Raw genomic sequence first — 17,314 nt, forward strand, 5'->3', positions numbered from 1 at the left:
GGCAGTGTCTTTCAGGAAGGACTTCTTTGTTAGCGATGCATCGCTCAGCCTTGGGATTATTTTATTTGGAGTGTTTGGAATTGGATATATCTAGTTTAATGGAAGGGCCGGACAAGAAAGAATGGATGGAAACTAATCAAGGAGAGAAGCAACCTTGGAATTAAGAAGAAACTTCCTATATGCGAGAACAATTAATCAGTGGAATGACTTCCCTCCAGAAATTGTGGGTGCACACTGGAGGTTTTTAAGAAGAGATTGGACGGCCATTTGTCTGAAATGGAAGGGGGCTCCTGCTTGAGCAGGGGGTTGGACTACATGACCTCCAAGGTCCCTTCCAACTCTGTTATTCCTGTTGCTCAGCGTGATGGGTGGGAGCGGGGACGAACCCTACCTCTTTTCTCACTAATGTCACTTCCTTTCTCTTCCTTTTAGATTATAACAATATTGGGAAATTCCTGAACCGGATTCTGGGCATGGAGGTCCACCAACAGAACGCTCTGTTCCAGTATTTCTCAGATACGCTGAACGCAGTCATCCAGAATGCGAAGAAGAACGGGAGATACGACATGGGCATATTAGGTAAGGAGGCGTCTTCAGGGTGGACAGTACAGGTGGTCCTTGACTGACGACCACAATTGAGCCCCAGATTTCTGTTGCCAAGTGAGTCAGTCCTTAAGTGAATTTTGCCCCACTTCACGAACTTTTCTTGACACAGCTGTTAAGCGAATCTGTCTTCCTGATTTTTATTCTTCCCTTCTGTAGCCTCTATTACGCATCCCCCGAAACCACTTTGCTGCATGAGCCACTTTCAGTGGAGCTGTGTCTGATTGTCTCAAGCTTTCATCCTTTACGTATCTGTGGAGATTGAATTCCTGTGTTCATTGTTATGCCTGATACATCAAATACGGGTGGTCCTCGAGTTACAGCCGTTCATTCAGCGACCGTTTGAAGTTACAACGGCACTGAAAAAGGGACTTACGACTTTCACGCGACTGTTGCAGCATCCCCACGGTCAGGTGATCAAAGTTCAGGCACACGGCAACTGACTCATGTTTATGACCGTTGCAGTGTCCCAGGGTTTTGTGACCACCTGACCGGCAAAGCCAATGGGGATGCCACATTCACTTAACAGCCCTGTGACTCACTTAACAACTGCAGCAAGAAAGGTCGTAAAATGGGGCAAAACTCACTTAACAAGTGTGTCACCTTGCAACCGAAATTTTGGGGTCCGTCGTCATAAGTCAGGGGCTACCTGAATATCTTGTCAGATGCTAATCTCATTCTTTCTTCTGACTCTTCCCCCCCCCACTGCCCCCCAAAGATCTGGGATCGGGAGATGAAAAAGTGAGGAAAGCAGATGCTAAAAAATTCCTGACCCCAGGCTATTCCACCTCTGGACACGTCGAACTGTACACTGTAAGTTGCTGGATGGGCAAGCCAGCCTGGGGGGCGGGGGGAAGCAGCTGAAGTCTCTCCCTGGCTGCCTTTATTCACAAGAACGCGGAGTCGGCAGTCAAGCACGGCTTCCAATCTTGTTTTCCAGATAAGCGTGGAGAGAGGGATGTCCTGGGAAGAAGCAACGAAGATTTGGAGTGAGCAGCGTGGAGCAGAGGACGGGTTTTATTTGTCGTTTCAGGTGAGGCTCTGGTTTGGAGTCCGGGCTTCACGTTTTCATGGGACAGGATTTGGAAAGCCTTACTCAGAATCCTATTACAGGTAGTCCCCGGCTTAAGACCACAGTGGAGCCCACCTTTTCTGTTGTTAAGCGAGACATTTGTTAAGTGGGTTTTGCCCCATTGTACGACTTTTCTCGCCCCCCGTTAGTAACCCCGTTGTGAATGAATCTGGCTCCCCTCACTGACTTTGCTTGTCAGAAGATCGCAAAAAGGGATCACGTGAGCCCCGGGACGTAAATATGAACCAGATGCCAAGCGTCCGAGTTTTGATCACGTGACCATGGGGTTGCTGCAACGATCATAAGTGTGAAAAACAGTCATACGTCACATTTTTCAATCCACTTGCAACTTTGGTCGTTAAATGAACTGTTGTAAGTTGAGGACTGTATTGGAAATTTGGATTCAGTGAAAGCAACATTTCTCAACCTTGGCAGCTTGACGATATGTAGGTTTCGACTCCCAGGTAACAAAATTAATCTAGGTTTCCAGTCTCAAGGTTTTGTCTTTTCGGCTGAGTTTTTGCAGCTTCAGTAAGCAGGCTGTCAATAAAATTTTGTGCAAAAAAGTACTTTGACTTTTGTACTCGGTCCGTGTTTATTAAATGAGTAATTTAGGAGTGATCTCAACAGTGTCTTCTTGGAGGTACAAACTGAACTTTCCTTTCTATATTCATTTTTTCCCCCTTGCCTTTTCTTTCCCAGATACGAAATAGTAAGAAAACTGCCATCCTCGTGAAAGAGGTGAACCCCAAAAAGAAGCTTTTCCTGGTCTATAGGCCAAATACCGGAAAACAGTTGAAACTGGAAACCTACGCAGAAATAAGGAAAAAATATAAAAAAGTGAGTTACTTTGATAAAACTACCTTTTCAATCCTATGCGCATGTAACTGTTTTGCCTGAATGCAGATTTAATTTGCCCTGACTTAAACACAAACAAGGCTTGCTCTTAATAAGGTTCAGCTCCTACTTGTAACATTAGGCTAGTATTTCTCAGCTTCAGCAACTTTAGGCTATGTGGATTTCGACCTCCGGAATTCCTCAGCTGGCTGGGGAATGCTGGGAGTTGAAGTCCACACACCTTTGAGGTTGAGAAACACCCTACTAGAGAATGGCTTAGCATTGCTTCTAAGTGAATTTACAGCCAGATCTGACTATTAATAACTGCTGTGCATGATTCCAGGTATCCTCTGACGACGCCGTGACTCACTGGGTCGAACAGTACACCTCATCGGCAGACACATGCACACATGCTTACTGGTACGTTTTGGGGGGAAGGTCTTCAAAACGGTGGGACTGCTGTCAAAAAATGGACTTCAGTAGGACTTCCCAACCAAACTAAAATATCCAGATGGAAGGTTTGCAGCTCAGGCTTGTGGTTTCCTTGGTGCTCTCCGAGTGTGGTGGTTTTCTTGCAGACGTTTCATTTATTTTATTTTTTATTTATTTTTATTCCATTTATATCCCGCCCTTCTCCGAAGACTCAGGGCGGCTTACAAGCTTAGCAGTAGCCTTCATTCTATGTATATGCCTGCTTATTAGGGCTTTCACACACACCCCAAGCGGCATTATTACAAAGTCAGCTTAATTGCCCCCAACAATTTGGGTCCTCATTTTACCTACCTCGGAAGGATGGAAGGCTGAGTCAACCTTGAGCCTGGTGGGACTCGAACCTGCACTGATTGCAGGCAGCTGGTGTTACTTAAGGAGGCATTAGCCCACTGCTCCACCAAGGCTCTCATGACCCAACTAGGTAACATCATCAGGGCAAGATGGGTGTGGGGTTTGCTTTCTGTTTATGTACAAGTGGCTTGCCCTGTCAATGTTGGTGGGAGTGTTCCTTGATTAGCCTGTGGTTGGCTGAGTTGGTAGTTTCTTGATTGAGGCATAAACAGAGCAAGCCCCACTGCCTTCTTCGCTCTGATATTGTTCCCCAGTTGGATCGTGAAACTTCTGCAAGAAAACAACCAAGCTCCAGAGAGCACCAAGGGCCACACGGAAGGAGTAATTTTGTGGGCCCTTGCTTTCTCCTCATTCGATCTGAGGATTTACACGTTGGTGGACTTCATCATTTTGTTGTTGATTCTGTAGGATTATTTTTTTTTTAAAAAATCTGGTCAACTCTGAAAGGACGTTCCAAAATTAGGCATACTGTTCTTTAGGGAGACCGTCTTTGAGTAATTCTTTGTACAGGAAACTAAACTCCATATTTATTTAGTTCTTGGTTTTTTTAAAAAAAGGACTTCCTTTCCTCTTTCAGGAGAGGCAACTGCAAAAAGGCAGGTCTTGGCCTTGTTTGTGAAGTTGGCTTGCGCTGCCGGACCTATTACGTCCTCTGTGGTTCTGTCCTGAGCGTTTGGACGAAAGTGGAAGGGGTCCTGGCCTCGGTGAGTGGCACAAACGTCAAGATGCAGATCGTTCGCTTGCGGACCGAGGATGGCCAGAGAATTGTAGGCAAGTATGGCAATACCAGCGTTCTTGTGTCTGCACAAATATCTTCCCACTCTTAACTGTCTCCCTGCATTGTCTGTTCCCTGTGTTTGAACCTGCTACCACCTCCCCCCCCCCCCGGAGTGTGAGTAGGGAATGGCGAAACCCCTTGAGCTAAGCACCCCCCCCCCTATTTTTTCTGCTCAGCTTTTGCAAATTGGAAACAAACGAGCATGATACAAAGTCTTTTTTTCTTCAGAGAAACTAAACCAATGTTTTTAAAGCGCCAACAACTTTTAAGATGTATAAACTTTAACTCCCAGAATTCCCCAGCCAGCTTGGGTGGCTTTCAACTCCCAGAAGTGGGAGTTTCTGGCTGAGGGAGTTGCTGCCATCCTAATGAAAAAACGCTGTCCTATAGAAGGGCTAAGATCCTAAATGATGGGAAACAGACCAAAGGGGGCAGCCTAACCAACCAATGTTGGGTGTCGAGCCCCGTGGGCCTGACACTCCATGGGGGGGAGCCTCACACACCAGCCTTGCACCTTCTTCCTACCCGGCCTCGAGCAGCCTCCGTCTGGGGCCTACTGCCGGGCGGCCGTGTCGCTTGCCCGTTTCTTCTGCTGCCATCGGCCTTCCTGGTCGTCCTTCTACGTCGGCCGGTTTCCAACCGCTTCCGGGACTTACGGTGGCCGCGCCTGCGCGGACGGACCAGCCAGCCAAGCTGCTCCCTCCGTCTTTGGCCACCTGCCAGCTGATTCCAGGAATGCCGGCTGGTGCGGCCGTATGAACGGACCCTCCTACCAGGCGGCCGACCGCCGGGTGATACCTGGGTCCTTGGCCGCCTGCTGGCTGCTTCCAGGAACCCAGGTTGACGCGGCTGAGTGTCCGGACCCTCCTGCCAGGTCTGCTGCCGAACAGCTGTTCCAGAGCACGGAACCGGACTTCCTCGGGTTTGTGGGGGGTGGTTTGGGGCGCAGATCCCCTGGTGTGGCCGAGTGCGGTGGGGTTGGGCGCCTGGGGTTAAGGGTAGGGGTTATCTGGGACACTTACCTGGTTGGGAGCGGCATGCCGGATAGGGGGGAGGCGGGATGACACACGCGGAGGGGATGGCGTCTGGGGATAGAAGCCAAAGGAACTGTATGGGGGGAGGAGGGTTTATATAGATGTGTGGGCGGATGTTGGTCTGTGGCGTGAGGGCGGAGCCCTTGTACCTGATGGCTACGTAAGCGTTGGGAGCGATGTGCTACCAACGCTGCTGACTTTGTTTCCACTGGAGCTGAATCAAGCAACCTCTGTTTTGTCACACGTTCCTGCTGGATTTTTCCTGTTTGCTTCTATCTATCCGAGGACGTAGCCGTGACATTGGGCTTATGAAGCAGGGCAGAGCCTCATCGTCGCAGCACCTTGACCTCAGTGACCTCACCAGTCCCTCAATTGTGTTGCAGGCTTGATCATTCCAGCAAACTGTGTGTCCCCCCTCGTCAACCTCCTGTCGACGTCCGATCAGTCGCAACAGCTGGCCGTGCAGCAGCAGCAAATATGGCAGCAGCACCATCCGCAGAGCATCGCCAGCTTCAACAGCGCATGAGACAGATCCGTGTGGTATTTTGGCTCGACCACCCCTTAAGCGTTGGCGCTTTCTGTTTTGATTTCTTTTTGGGCTCCCTCCCCCCCCCTTTCCCCCTCCCCTTTTTTCTTTGAATTATCAGGGACAGATTCCAAAGAGTTAGCTTTCAGTCCCATCACGCTGTCTTAGAACTCTGTGGAAGAGGCACGGAAGAGCATTCAAACTGAAAGCCCAGCCTTGCTTTACGGCGGTCATATCATCATCATCATCATCATCTTTTTTTTCTTTTTTTCCCCTCCGGGGCTTTTGTACCCCTGCTTAGTACACATCTACAACGTCCATCTACTTAAGCGACAGCCGCACCCTGTCAGTTTGGAAGAAGTTTGAAGACGTTCCTCTTCCAGCTGTCCCTTCATTTGCTTCTTTGGCGCTCAGGGTTGAAGGCAGGAACACGGGGGCCGTGCTGCAGGAGATGTCCTCCTTGGAAACTGTATATATATGTATGTGTAGATATATATATATATAAATATTGGCCGCAACAGAGGTCCCAAATTATATTAAAAAAAATAGTACGTTTTATTTAAAGAAGCAGCATGAAAACCTAGATGTTCGTAACCTGCGTTTTAAGGCGGCATCAACTTTGGGCTGCGCATGTTTCAATGCACGGAAAGCCAGCGGGAGCGAAAGGAAGGGACTGTCTCAATGTAGCTGCAAGGATTGGATTTTTATTTTTTTCCCCCTCTTCAAACGGCGTCTGCCCCCGGTGATTGTATTTTTTCTCGATTTCTTCTACAGTTTATATATTTTGATCTTCCCTGGGATATTTTCACCCCCCCCTCCCGTTTTCCTTTCTTCATTTTGGGCTTTGCGTATCCGTCTGCGTGTACAAGGAAACCATCTTAATTTTTTTTTTAAAAAGCAATTCCTTTTTTTAAAAAAAAAACACACACCAGATTTATGGTGTTCCTAATGCTTTGAGAAGGGCCTTCCCCGTCCCGCCCCCTCTTCCCAAAAATTTCCCTTTATTTTTCAGGAAATTAAAATGAAAATTTGATTTCCAATTCCCACCGCAGCCCCCTTTTTACATTTTTTTGGGGGGGTTGGTTTTTGTTGTTAAATACTTGAGCTGTAGATTAGATGTGGGGGGGGGGGGCAGCCTGACAAGAGGTTTCCGGCTTCTGTGCTGGGTGGTTTTCTTTTTTCCTTTTAATTTTTCTGTTGCCCCATAACTTAAAATACTCCCCATTTTACGTCTGTAAGACATTGTAGAGTTTATTCTGGAACTGTTTAAAAACTGTATATGTACAAAATGTGAATAGTCACTTATCTAAGAATATGGGTAAGTTTTTTTTGTTTTGTTTTGTTTTGCCTATAATAGTAGATGTTTATAAGTGAAGGACAATGTTTGTCATATTTCTTGCTTGCACAGGTTGCACTATGAAACATTTTGAGATTGTATAAACCTGTCCACCCCACCCTGCAAGGTATGCCGAGATCTTGCAGGTATCAAATTAAAAGAAAGGAGAAAAAAAAGAAAAAAAACTTGTTCTAACCAGCTTCGGAGTCCTGTGTTTGGTTGATGGTGACCCTGTGGGATCCTCGTATTGTAAGGATCGCCGAGGGGTTTTTAGGGCCAGGCGAGGCTTCGGCGAGCCTGGAGCCCTTCTTCCAGGAGGAGGGTCCCCGTTAAGACTCTGCATGATCTGCCTTATCTCCCCCCCCCAAAAAAAAATCTGTCTTGGAGATGCCACCGCTGTTTCTATCCGCTCTGCTTGCCTGTTGCCAGTCATGAGCGACGCTTACAATCCGTTCCTCGTATCCAAAGGGAAAAGGTTGGGGGTATTCTCAGCTTGGGTGATTCGTACATTTGGGGAACGTCAAACTTTGTTCGGTTGCAAGTGTTTTGAATGCAGAAAGCCTTAGCTTCTTTTCCTTTTATTTATATACAGCCCTCCAACAGATTCCCGGGCGGGCTACTGAAAAGCTTAACCTTAACAATAAAAAGAAAAGAAATTACAAGGTCCGAGAACTGTGTGGCTTTTTCCCTTCAGAGTCCCATATTCTCCTAAAGGACTAGACGGGGGGGGGGGGGGGACTCCCAACTCCCAGAATTCTCCAGCTAGCAATGGCTGGCTGGGGAATTCTGGGAGTTGAAGTCCCTAAGTCTTCCAAGTTGCCAAGGTTGGACCCTCCTGGACTAGACCAATTTCACCCTACTTTTTGTTACCAAGAGATCCCGATTAAATGTTTATTAATCTTGGTCTGGCAGCAGCAAGCAAAAAATAATAATACACTATTCAAATAATCTGCAATTCAAATATTAGCGGGGGGGGGCCCTTAATGTCAGCATTTCCCCCAAGAATTCTGACACATTTAGTTCTTAGGTAAATAGTAGCTGCTTGATTAAAGAAAGGCTGTTTGGGGGAAGTTGCTTCTCGTGCAATAGAGAAATCCAGAATTTGGCTGGGAGAATGACAGCTGAAGAGAGCGCCAGTATAACAAGAGGAACGCAATTTACAATTTTATTACATTTATATGCCACCTTTTGCGCTATTTGAGTGTTACTTGAGCTCCGTAAGAGGCGATAAAAAGTGGCAAATAAATGTCTGGAGATTCTCAAGTCATCCGGGTCAGGGTGGCCCCCAAAGGTGAAATAGGGACATTTGAGCCTTGCCACCTGCAGTGCCAATTGGTCGACAGTCTAGGCTGGCATTTCACAACCGTGGCATCTTGGAAGATGGGTGGGCTTCAAGTCCTGGAATAGTTGCCCCCATCTTGCTGACAGCAGATCCTGCTTGCTGAAAATGTAGCTTGAAGCCAACTTCCTTACTTCAAGCCTCTGTGGGATTCACACATTGCAGGAAACGAGGGGTCCCTTGGATCGGGGTTTTCTACGTGCGCAGGCCACACTGTTGGGTCCAACACATTGGGGCACCAGGTTGGGGAAAGGGACTTCTGCCTGCGTACTGGTCCCCTAGGAGCTGGCCTGGTCTTTGTTCCGATTTTGTAGTCCCAGGCTGAGGTGAGCATCCTGTCCCAAGGACATTCCAGAGGTGCAAAGGATTTGAAGGCTAGGTGGTTGAGCTCAAGCTGAAGAACGTCAACCTGAAGAAGACTTGGTTTTATACCTCAATGGACCTCTTTTTTGCAGAACGCACACAGCCAAGCTCAGGTATTAAGGCACAGAGCGACGTGTGAATCCAGCCGCTGGTTAAACCCTCAACAACTCTTCATTACTTGGATGTCAGTCAGATAAGAAGCAATGGCCACAATTCAAAATAGATGCTGGCCCTTAAGCCAGCAGCAACCTGGACATCCATCGCTGATGCAAAGCCTGGCCTTAAATTCCCCTCCACAAATGCACAAAAACAGATCATAAATGGAAAAAAAAAACCAAAGCCAATCATTTGCTACCACCCGGCACACCTGTTGCAAAGATTGGGCTTTTCAACCCTGGCTGCTTCTGCTTTTTGGAACCGGCGCCGGGCAGCCCCAACTTCAGAGGTATCCTTCCCTTTGCAAGAAGAAAAGAAAAGAAAGAGAAAGAAAAGAGGGAGGGAGGGAGGGAGGAATTAGAAGCAAGAGTGAAGGAGGAGTTAAGGAAGGAAACAGACCAGGCAGGAGAAGGAAGGGAAACGATTCCGCATAGCAGGAAAGGAAACGAGACGCGCGCCCCTAAAAAGCAGGCACCGACCCCAGCCCCCTTTCCTGCCAGCCCCCTCCTCATCCGGGGAGGAAGACTTCCTCCCCCCCCCCCACACTCCTGGAAGAAAAGCCGGCAAACTTTTCCTCCTCCCAGCCCCTTCCTTCCTTCCTTCCTTCCTTCCTCCCTCTCTTTCCAGCCCCTCCCTCCTCCCTCCTCTTCCTCCTTCCCCCTCCTCTTCCCCGCCCCTCCCTCCCCCCCCCGCATGGCCGAGCCGGGAGCGCGGCGGGGCAGGCGAGAGCAGCGGAGGGATGGGCGGCTGCGGCGGGGCCGGAGGCTCCCAGGGCCGGCTCTCCCCCCACTAGCCGCCTCCTCCTCCTCCTCCTCCTCCTCCGCCAGCGAAGGTGGCGCGGACCTCGCCGGGCGTGCCGGCCCCGGAGCCTCCCGGCGCCCGCATGTCCTACAAGCCCCCGGGGCCAGGTGAGGCGCGGGAGGGCCCGGCGACCCCTCCCCAGAGGGAGAGCGGGGAGGGCCGGGGGGCTGCAGCCCAGCCCGCGCCGCCTTTGTGCGCTTGCAAACTTTGCAGGGCGCGCAGAGCCGCTTCTCCGGCGAGGCGGGGGCGCTGGGCAAGGGGGAGGATTTTTTTTGGGGGGGTCGCTGGGGAGGGGGGGTCCGGTCGCCGCCCCCCCGCCTGGCTTCATTGGGATGGAGGGCCTGGCCTCGCCCCTGCCGGGCACAAGGCGGGGTGGGGGGTGGGGAAGGCCAGGGAGAGGCTGGAGGAAGAGGAGGAGGAGGAAGAGGAAGAGTGGGGAGGGCCGAGCAAGGGACCCTCGGCCCCCAGCCCGACTCTGCACATGCTCAGAGACCCGGCGCTGGGCTCTCTCCAGGCCAGAAGCGGGGCGGGCGGGGGGGGGTCTTTCTCCCAAAAAGGGAGGCTGGAGGCGGGGGGGGGGGTTTCGGACTGAGGAGGGGGCTCCCCCTCCCCCAAACAACTGGAGAATGGCGATCCGCCCTGGAAAGTTTTCTCCATAGGAATCTCTAAAGGTTTTTCCCCTTTTATCCCTCCCCCCTGCGATGTTCCCCATTCCTCTGCAAAACTTTTTACTTTTACTACGTTTTTCTGGGGTTTTTTCCCCCCCGCCCCTTAACTCATCCTCCTTCTCCTCCCCTGACCTACGATCCTAACCAAGATGTATTGGGTGTCTCCCCTAGATAAGTTGGGGACTGCCCTTTCAGTGCCTGGCAGGGATTCTGGGTGTTGTAGTCCCTCTCTGTCTCCATCCATTTCCAGTACTCTAATGTCATATAGCAGGGGTCTTCAAACTTGGCCCTTTTATGACTTGTGGACTTCAACTCCCAGAATTCCTCAGCCAGCAAGGTGGCAAGTCCACAAGTCATAAAAGGGCCAAGTTTGAAGACCCCTGTCATATAGAGATAGAGACAGGATGCCTAGAGAAGCCCTGTTCTAATAGGATTTAGCTAACTGGCTAGTCTATCAATTACCCATTAATTAGTCAATCTGTCATCTACTTCTCTCTCTCTCTCTCTCTTCCATCTTTCTGTCATCTGTTCATCTCTTCTATCTCTCTCTCTTTTCTCTCTATTCTGTATGTATATTTGTCATATGTCACCTATCATCTATCAATATCTCTGTATCCTCTATCTCAGCTATACTAAGAATTGAACAGGTATTGTAGTCTCGATCTCTGAATAATGCTAAGAAGTCTGAGTTAAAGTTTCTTGTTACAAGACTCTGGTTGTTAAAAACCAGGAGGGGTTAACTTTGCAGGGCAGAGTTTGAAGAGAGAGATGTTTAAAAATAGTGCTTGCAAAAATCCCTTTCTAAAATTGCTCAGGTTTTCTTCTAAAGTTTGGTTTCTAACTTAGGTTTGGCTAAGTTGGTTAATGGGTAGCATCTTGGTTCATACCACAGGCTAAATCAGTAGCAGCTTTAAAATGTTTGTACTTCAACTCCCAGAATTCCCCAGCCAGCACCCAGCTGGATGTTCTATGCACCCAACCAGCTGTGATTTCTTTCAGTGAACTATGGTTAAGCCAGTAATGGCTTGCTTAATGTCTGAACCAACATCCTCGGGGCCTTTTCAGACCAATAGCTTGCAAAGGCCTACTGAAAATCAATGCCTGTGGCCATGCCCCCAGGCTTATGGCCATCTCCTCAAAGAACATCTCTCTTGACAGATTATATTCCAGATATTTGGATTTCAAGGATGCTGGAGATCTTTGCATTCAGCTCCCTTGTGTTTTATGGGTGGGGAATTTCAAAGGCACCCTCCACACCTGGGGGAAACAAAATTGGATGACCCTGAGAAAATTCAGCTAAAAATAAAAATGAAGGCTGGAGCCTGGGGGACCTTAAGAGGTCAAAAGTCAGCGGGACTTAAGATTTCTGCGTCTGCAGCTGTTCCTTCACATCTGGCCCAGGAATGCTGACTTCTCCCGTTCCCAAAAGATTCCCTTTTGTCCTGCCTCTGTGTGTGTGTGTGTGTGTGTGTGTGTGTGTGTGTGTAGTAATTGCGACGTTTTGGATGGGCTTCGAAGCGGGAGGAAGGCTGAGCGGCTGAGCGAGCCATCTGCCACATCGAAAGGATGACTCAGGCTGCTTCTGAAACCCAATTCGCTTCCTTTCCAAGACGTGAGGATCATCCCCAATGCAAAGCTGAAAGGAAAACGGGGGGGGGGGGATCTAGAAGGATCTTCCTTCAAATGCTCGGGTTGATTCCAATTTAAGCCGAGGCTGCTTTCTTATTCTTATTATTCTTTCCTATTATTATTCATTATTATTATTGTTAATCTTCAATTCGATTCACTGTCTGGGAATGATAAAAACAGTTCAAGTGCTTACCGAGGACCAAAATGTCTATCAAGGTAGCGTCTGCGTATAGAGGCTGTTCTTTTTTGCAGAGTCAGGATATTCAGGTCTAATGTTCAAAATCTCTGTGCATCTAGGCAGCCCTTTGGGTATTATTTATTATCATTATTATCATTATTGATTTAATCTTCAGTCTGGGACTGAATTCACAGTCTGGGATTATTATTATTATTATTGATTTAATCTTCAGTCTAGGACTGAATTCACAGTCTGGGATTATTATTATTATTATTATTATTATTATTATTATTATTATTATTATTATTATTATTATTATTATTATTATTATTGATTTAATCTTCAGTCTAGGACTGAATTCACAGTCTGGGACTAGTAAAAGTTAACAGTTCAAGTCCTAACCAAGGACCTATTCCTATTCGTATTCTTTTTATTCGTATTCTTTTTATTCGTATTCTTACTCTCATTTTTAAAGAGGTATTGTTCCTACTGGAGGGTGTTTTTCAGAGGGTGGGACAGTGAAGTGCCCCCCATCTCCATCGTAGCTTCTCTGCCTGCTTTGTGAACGGGGCACACTCTGGCACCCTGGCTCCAGGCCAGCCGGGCAGACAAAGGAGGCTGAAGCTGAATGCACCCAATGTTTGAGCTGGCGTCGCCCGTCCCTGCGGCCAGGTGCCAGACTCTGGCACCGATGGGCTTTGCATTCTCCTACTTCTTCCCAAAGAGCCGGGTTCTGAGCCCAGCCTGGACTGGGCGAGTCTATGCTGGTTCTGGGCCCCCCCTGAACAGACCCCATCCAGAAGGATGAGAGAGATCCCTGCAACCAAATCGGTTGAACCACTGCCCCGAACCTCTTTGCAGCTCTCTGTGGTGCTTCCCCCTCCCAGCACCCAGGCTCGGCTAGATGAGCCCTGGAGATCCCTTGGCGAAGGCTTTCCATTTCCAAGCCAGCCTGGCATTGTGTGGCTTCCCTTCCACCACCCACCCTCACCCTCCAGCTGGGCGAAGCTGGCACGGCTGCAAAAGGCGGCCATCTGCATTGCGTTTGGGGGGGGCGGTGGCGCAGCCAAGTCCGATCTCCCCCCTCCTTTTGTTCCTGGGGGCCTGCTGCCGGCAGAGGAGGCTCGGGTTGCCGGAGGCTATGTCCTACTACGTGTTTGAGGGCCAAGGAGCAGGTAAAGGGACCCCGAATCATTGGTATTGGGGGGGATTGGAGGGGGGGCACAGCCTTGAGATACGGAGCAGTTTCTTGGGCCAGAGGTGGCACGTAGAGGGCTCATCCTCGCCGGACGAGGCAGGCAGGCGAAGCTGGGCTTCGGAGTGGATCCATAATCCCCAACCTTTCCAATGCTGTGGCCCCCAATCCACACCACTTGCCACCCGCATTGGCTTGCCAGCCGTGCCAGAAATGGGGAAGGGGCATCGTTGATCGGGGGAAGACCCGTGGTTTTTTTTTATGGCCAAGATGCCTGGTTTCATGTTCTCCTTTATATTTTTGGACCGCTTTGCACGTGCTGTAAATCACCCTGGGTGCGTGTTGGACTTGAGCTGCTGCAGAGGCTTTATGGAGTAAGTCAATGCATTTAGTGGCCAACTTTAGTGTAAATATATTCTGGGGGACACCCACCCACCAAAAAAGAAGGAAATGTATATATTTGCTGCGATGCTGGAACCTGCACCTGTTTCAGAGACACAGGTTTTTTTTTTCTGAACTGGGGTGTCTAGATTAAGATTATTTTGAAGCCCCTCACGATCCTGTTACTGTTTTGCATGGGGGGGTGTTATTTAGGATTTCTGGTGCTGCACACCTCCTAGCGTTGACTCCTGAGCTTGCCAATAATACTGGCATGACAAGAATAAAAATAGCCAATTTTTAATCTTTCACAGCTGGGGGAGAACAAGGAAAGTCCATGCAAAGGGGAAAAAAGTTTTCTTTTTCAAGACGAAAATGACAGGTCTTGAAGCGTTTGTATTTATTTCCGAGTTAAGACTGCAATTTCGTGTTGCTATTAAGCGGTGGATCATGCTGTTAAACTACAGAGCAATAAACAATGCATTTTCTCGGATGTTTATCTGTATTTTTCCATTCTTTGGGGAATCCAATCATCCATTGCATTTGTTTCTCTCCAAAGCTCATTCCCCTTCTACCAGCATGGCCGGCTCGGGGCAGTACCGACATCTGATTAATGACTACGGACCCCCCTCTCTAGGCTACACACAAGGAGGGCAGGTAAAAATGGTGGATTTCATTTTAACTTTACAGACAGAGGGACTATTAAGTCACTTGGTCAATCCTGCTTTCGTTCAGGTCATGTAGATGGCTGAAATTACGCCGTTGTAAGTCGGGGACTCTTGTGTATTGTTCTGCTGATTTGTAACCCTCGCCTCTTGGATTCATTTGCGACTTAATTCACTTTTTCTTTTCTGCCTGCAGATCACCGGCAGCAATCAAGTCCCTCAGAGCAAATATGCAGAACTCCTGACCATCATAGAAGAATTAGGGAAAGAAATCAGACCTACCTATGCCGGAAGCAAAAGTGCCATGGAAAGGCTAAAACGAGGTAAATTGGGTCAGCCTTGCTTTAAATCTTTTAAATCGCCCCCGTGTCTCTAGTCCTCAGGATGATTTCCCCCGCAACGGGCACGTGCTTAAGCAGGCTGGTAATCTCCAGCTCTGAATTTGCAATGGGTGGAGCTGATGGAAAAGAGGCCAGGTTACTATTTGGAGCAGATCGGCGAGAATTAACACAGCCAGGGGTCAGTCCCACCACATCTCCAACAAAGTAGCTTGGCCTGGTTGCTTCTTTCGTGGATTGAACCCCATTGCCAGCTCGCCCATTGCCATGGCAACAAGCTTCAGGGTTCACCCATCCTCGTAGGCTGAAACCAATTAAATCCAAGTATCATTTAGTGGGAACTGCAAAAAAGGCCGTTATGGGCTCAGCTGACCCACCCTGACCAGGTGCAAAAGGGCAGGCCGTTTTCTAGGGATCACCCCCCCCCAAAAAAAAAAACCCCAGACGCCCTATTTTACACAAATACAGATTCATTCCATAAAGGTGGAGGGTCAAATACAGATAGTCATGGAGACCAGCCTTTCCTTGCTGAGGTTTGCCCCCTTTTACGACCTTTCTTCCCACAGTTGTTAAGTGGATCACCCGTAACTCCGGTTGTTCAGCAAATCCGGCTTCCTCATTGACTTTGCTCGCCAGAAGGTCGCAAAAGGGGGAAATCACACGACCTTGGGGAGGCGGCAACGGTCATAAGTACGAGTCATAAGTTTGCCAACGGTCTTAAGTTGTCAAGCGTCTGAATTTTGATCCCCCCGATAGCCGGGGTGGTGTAAAGGTCGTAAATGTGAAAAAAAAAACCATCATAAAGTCCCTTTTTTCAGTGTTGTAACTTTGAACGAACTGTTGCAAATTGAGGACTCTACCTGTAAAGTCTACAGTGAAGTTTGCACCTGTAAGACTTTGCAGTTAAAATATGATTTACTTTGGAATTCTGGCTCTGGATAATGTTCTTTCCCCAGTAGGCAGTTAGTTCCTGAGACCATATTTTATCTTATTTTTACAGGCATCATCCACGCCAGAGGACTGGTACGGGAATGTTTAGCAGAGACTGAGAGAAATGCAAGATCCTAAGATCCAGCTTCCCCACCCACCACCCACCCCTTCGGCCCCCTGCCTCCAAGAGAGACCCCCTTTCCCTCTGGAAACGGGCAGAGCCACCTTCAAACTGGCAGCGCTGCGTGTCTTCTTCCTGGTTTGGGATATTGGTTCTTTTCAAGAATGGATCTGCATGTCCGGTGGAATTCCTGCTCCTGTCCAGAGGTTTCTTTCTGTCCTCTCACAAACGACTTTTGACCCTTGGCTTCAGCAGGCAGCCAGCCAGCCTGGATCAATCCATGCAAAGCCACCCCTTGGGATGAATGGAAATTGCTTTTTTTTTTCCTTTTTCAACCCAAATTTTGCTCCTAATCGGGAACGGGCTTTTCCTGCACCCAACGTCCCTTCTCAACTTCTGTGGTCACTCTCCAGACTCACGTCCTCTTTTAAGATCGTTTTCCAGTCTGCATTCAGGGCCGGTTGAGGGATCCTCTGCAGCTTTCCAGAGATCCCTCGCTGAAATAAAGCTGGACAGATTTCCCTAATTGAAATCCCCCTGCGTTACTGACGTCTTTCTGTACAATGCATCGAATAGTTTTGCGTGCCTGGGAGGGCAGGACCATACCATTATGTGGATGAGCTTGTTGGCATCCGCAAAACAAAGCAAAAAACCAGAATTCTTTACAATGCATCAAGGTGAATGCTTAGCATTTGCAGGGTTAGCCTCTTTGGGGAAAGAAAAATTTGCCTTAATCACCCCAAATTAACTTGCCTTTCAGCCCAACCATTTCAGGAACTCGGAGGAGTTATAAAATTCCCTGCCATCTGCCCTTCAAAGCACCATAATCATCTCAAGCGGTATTCTTTTGGCACACAAACCGTAAATGGTATCCTTCAAAATGTCCCTTTCTTTGCATGTTTCCCACAGCCATCCCCCCCCCCAAAAAAAACCCCAGACACCTTCCTCCCAAGCCGAAAACAGCCAATTCAGCCTCAGATTAACAATTCTCCCTTCCCTGGATTTAAACCGCAACTTTGCCTCTTTGTATGTATTTATTACTTGACGTAATAAAGCTTATTTTCAGTAATTCCTGTGGTTAAATTCTGGAGAGTCGTGTGCTCTGAAGTCCCCAGGGGTGTGTGTTTTTTTTTGTGTGTGTGTGTGTGTGAGCTGAACAAATAAAATTATTACAAGAGGACGAATAGAGGAGATAGGAAAGTAAACGTATTCAGAGTCACTGATGGACTCCAGAAAAGGGATCCACTTTTTTCTGATTTAACAATGTGATGCCTACGCTTGGCTCGTTGCTTTGATAACCGACTAGGATAACTGGATTTAACGTTACGGCGACCAAAATGCAACAGCAACTTTGCACGCTACCAGCAAGTTGTTTTCAAATTCCGGAAAAGAATATGCAAGGAGAATAAATAAATTACGTGAAGCTCTTCCACCCCCACCCCCCTCCAAAAAAAGGCTGTGATCTAGGCTCTGGAAAATGAGGGGTGGTTCTCTGCCCCCCCCCCACAGGGATCTCTCCTGCCC

At 48.4% G+C, this 17,314-nt stretch overlaps 2 protein-coding genes across 6 annotated transcripts in view; both read left to right on the forward strand.

Annotated features, from left to right (window-relative positions):
- SBNO1 (strawberry notch homolog 1) overlaps window positions 1-7,218 on the forward strand; it is a 24,100-nt gene extending 16,882 nt beyond the window's left edge. The window contains exons 25-31 of the mRNA XM_081339237.1: window positions 376-579; window positions 1,322-1,416; window positions 1,544-1,636; window positions 2,378-2,515; window positions 2,856-2,932; window positions 3,933-4,126; window positions 5,551-7,218. Coding sequence (XP_081195363.1) covers window positions 376-579; window positions 1,322-1,416; window positions 1,544-1,636; window positions 2,378-2,515; window positions 2,856-2,932; window positions 3,933-4,126; window positions 5,551-5,693 — 944 coding nt within the window. The 3' untranslated portion in view covers window positions 5,694-7,218. The remainder of the gene's footprint in view (window positions 1-375; window positions 580-1,321; window positions 1,417-1,543; window positions 1,637-2,377; window positions 2,516-2,855; window positions 2,933-3,932; window positions 4,127-5,550) is intronic.
- On the forward strand, window positions 6,060-16,886 carry CDK2AP1 (cyclin dependent kinase 2 associated protein 1). Of its 5 annotated transcripts, none has more exons than XM_081339223.1 (4): window positions 6,060-6,172; window positions 14,296-14,393; window positions 14,598-14,724; window positions 15,740-16,884. In XM_081339223.1, the coding sequence occupies exons 1-4, from the start codon at window positions 6,145-6,147 to the stop codon at window positions 15,805-15,807; spliced, it is 321 nt and encodes a 106-aa protein (XP_081195349.1). In that variant the 5' UTR covers window positions 6,060-6,144; the 3' UTR covers window positions 15,808-16,884. The 5 variants fall into 5 exon arrangements, with proteins under 5 accessions (XP_081195349.1, XP_081195352.1, XP_081195350.1 ...); XM_081339226.1 differs by lacking the exon at window positions 6,060-6,172 and adding an exon at window positions 8,709-9,176; XM_081339224.1 differs by lacking the exon at window positions 6,060-6,172 and adding an exon at window positions 9,588-9,795.
- The last annotated feature ends 428 nt before the right edge of the window (window positions 16,887-17,314 follow it).

The sequence above is a fragment of the Vipera berus genome (assembly GCF_964194415.1).
Source record: "Vipera berus genome assembly, chromosome: 14".
In the NCBI taxonomy this organism is placed as follows: domain Eukaryota; kingdom Metazoa; phylum Chordata; class Lepidosauria; order Squamata; family Viperidae; genus Vipera; species Vipera berus.

Bases quoted from the DNA above. Each gene is read 5' to 3' on its own strand.
- CDK2AP1 (XM_081339222.1), top strand. From the start codon at position 13,068: ATGAGCCCTGGAGATCCCTTGGCGAAGGCTTTCCATTTCCAAGCCAGC. The intron at 14,394-14,597 runs GTAAAAATGGTG...TTCTGCCTGCAG, and splicing joins GCTACACACAAGGAGGGCAG to ATCACCGGCAGCAATCAAGT. The intron at 14,725-15,739 runs GTAAATTGGGTC...TTATTTTTACAG, and splicing joins CATGGAAAGGCTAAAACGAG to GCATCATCCACGCCAGAGGA.